At 37.9% G+C, this 2,730-nt stretch overlaps 1 protein-coding gene across 1 annotated transcript; it reads left to right on the top strand.

Annotated features, from left to right (window-relative positions):
- Positions 1 to 242: 242 nt before the first annotated feature.
- Positions 243 to 1,976, top strand: LOC141660230 (uncharacterized). Its single transcript, XM_074467196.1, has 2 exons — positions 243 to 630; positions 730 to 1,976. The coding sequence occupies exons 1-2, from the start codon at positions 243 to 245 to the stop codon at positions 1,974 to 1,976; spliced, it is 1,635 nt and encodes a 544-aa protein (XP_074323297.1).
- The last annotated feature ends 754 nt before the right edge of the window (positions 1,977 to 2,730 follow it).

The raw sequence follows: 2,730 nt of genomic DNA, 5'->3' as shown, positions 1-2,730 counted from the left end.
GAATTATGTTTTAATTTTTTGATATTTTAAAGTCAAAATACCCTGTTATTTTAAGTCAAAAGTGCCATGTTCTTGGTCTGTTTTTTTGTGTTCTTGTTGTAATTATAAGTCAAACTGCCCTGTTCTTGGTCTATTTTTTTGTTCTTGGTTCTTGTTGTTGTCTGATTGTGTTGAAAACTTAAGTGAATTTTATGGTTTTGTTTCAAAAAATTTATGTAGAAAATGGATGTTGAAGGAGAGAAATGGGTAAACTTCCCAAGTACAGTGATAGATATAGGAAGGGAGTTGAAGCTTTTGTTAACCAAGCATTTTCCCGATATGTCGTAGGAAATGAGCTTAAGTGCCCTTGTAAGAAATGTGGTAATCGTTTTTGGAGTGGTTCTAAGGCTATACACGAACATCTAGTCTGTAATGGTCCTTGTGCCCATTCCGTTGAATGGATTTACGAGGTCTCAACCCATGAGATAGATAGGGTTACTGATGAGATGGATATTAATATAGGTGTAGGTCTTGGAGATGAATTTGATGCTATGATACACAATGCATATGGTACTAATGACGTTACTGACCACGTTGGTAGAACAGGACTAAACAATGATGCAAGGAAATTTTATCGCCTTGTTAAGGAGGGTGGATAACCGTTATATCGCGAGTGCAAAAAATTTAGTCGATTAAGTTTCTTAGTTAGGCTTTATTAACTAAAGTGCATTCATGGATTTAGCGAATCAGGATTTAGTGACTTACTTGAATTGATAAAGGAGGTTTTCCCTCATATAAATCTTCCGTCTTTTTTTAGTGCGGCAAAGGGTATGATTAAAGACCTAGGACTTGATTACCAAAAGATACATGCATGTCCAAATGACTGCATGCTCTTTTGGGCAGAAAACGAGAGGCTGGAGAATTGTGCTAAGTGTGGAACATCAAGATGGAGAGTAGTTGAAAAGAAGGCGAAGGCCAGCTCTGATGCAAACATAGAACTAGCATCGAATCCTAAAATCCCGGCTAAAGTGATGAGATATTTCCCTTTAAAGCCAAGGCTGCAGAGAATGTTCTTGAGCTCTGATTTCTCGAGCTCAATGACATGGCATACTTTATCACGAAAGAAAGATGGACGGTTAAGGCATCCGGCTGATGGAAAGGGTTGGAAGTCGATGGACAGTAAATATCCTGAATTTGCTGCCGAAATGCGAAATGTACTATTGGGTTTAGCGGCAGACGGTTTCAATCCATATGGATCAATGAACACATCTCATAGCACATGGCCAGTAGTGCTCGTAAATTATAACCTCCCCCCCTGGTTAATCATGAAACCCGAAAATCTAATTCTTTTGACCTTAATCCCTCGTCCAGTTTATCCCGGTAATGAAATTGACGTGTATATGCAACCGTTAATTACAGAGTTGAAGGAGTTATGGGTTGTTGGAATAGAAACTTATGATGCCAGGTTAGACAACACGTTTAAGCTACACGCAAGCCTATTATGGACGATAAGTGATTTCCCTGGATATGGGATTTTATCCGGTTGGAGCACGAAAGGAAAGCTGGCTTATCCTTCATGTCACTATGAGACCTCATCGACATATTTGAAACATAGTAAGAAGGTTGTGTATTTAAACCATCGAAAGTTTCTCCCTCCAGATCACAAGTGGAGGTCCGATAGGTGCAGATTTAACGGAGATGTAGAAATGCTATCATGTCCTGATATATTAAGCGAAGCAGAGGTTGAAGAACTATTGCGTGGTTACGAAAATGATTTTGGGAAGCCGCTAAAAAGAAATAGAGGAACATCAGATTGCCCTTGGAAGAAGAAGTCCATTTTTTTCGAGCTACCATATTGGAGCAATCACATTGAGAAGAACATTTGTGACAAGATTTTGGGGACTTTGTTAAATATCGGAGGCAAGACAAAGGACCATCTTAATGCTCGTCAAGATTTGGAAGAAATGGGGATTAGAAAAGACCTTCACCCTGTCTAATGTGATGATAAACATGTTGAAATTAGGACATCTAGTTTTGATATGACCAAAAAAGAGAAAGAGATCTTCTATTCAGTTCTAATGAATGCTAAGCTACCATACGGATCTGCATCAAATATCAGCCGGTGCATTCAAATGAAGGAGTGAAAGATATCGGGTTACAAAAGTCATGACACGCATTTTATTCTGCAATTTCTATTACAATTTGCTGTCATAAAAACTCTGAAACCTGAGGTAGCAATTCCATTAATGAGGCTGGGAGCACTGCTTTGTAATTTATTAGTTGAATGAGTTGGTCTGTAATCTATTTTGAACTTGAGTTGAACTTGAGTTGGTTTGTAACTTGAGTAGTAATTTATTTGGAACTTGCGTTGGTTTGTAATCTATTTGTCTATTTTGTACATGAGCCTCAATTAGTTTCTTATTTTTTTTAATTTGTAACATCTAGGACTTGTATTTATATCACTGACAATTTGTTTGTACTTTTTAATTTTCAGGATGGCAAGTACAGATTATGTTCTCAGGTTCTTTCACAAGGGAACTTTTACAAAATCCAAATATGTCGGTGGGACCTGTAAAGTGATTTTGGAGTATATTGATGCAGACCGATTCTCGTACACGGCTGTGATGGAGTATGTGCTAGATGTGCTGAAATACAAGGAAATTGGTGGTGTTTATGTGAAGAAGGTTCCTTCAGGTTGGCACTTGATTCAGTCCGATGCTGACTTAACTGCATTCCTAAGCAAAATTGAAG

The sequence above is a fragment of the Apium graveolens genome, chromosome 5 (assembly GCF_009905375.1).
Source record: "Apium graveolens cultivar Ventura chromosome 5, ASM990537v1, whole genome shotgun sequence".
NCBI classification, from domain to species: Eukaryota; Viridiplantae; Streptophyta; class Magnoliopsida; order Apiales; family Apiaceae; genus Apium; species Apium graveolens.
Note: the sequence above shows the minus strand (reverse complement) of the source record. Positions and strands in the feature narration are given on the sequence as shown.

What these genes read in the sequence shown, in the direction of transcription:
- LOC141660230 (XM_074467196.1), top strand. Translation starts at nt 243, where the DNA reads ATGGGTAAACTTCCCAAGTACAGTGATAGATATAGGAAGGGAGTTGAA. An exon ending in TTATCGCCTTGTTAAGGAGG is followed by an intron (nt 631 to 729) that starts GTGGATAACCGT and finishes TTAGCGAATCAG; the next exon opens with GATTTAGTGACTTACTTGAA.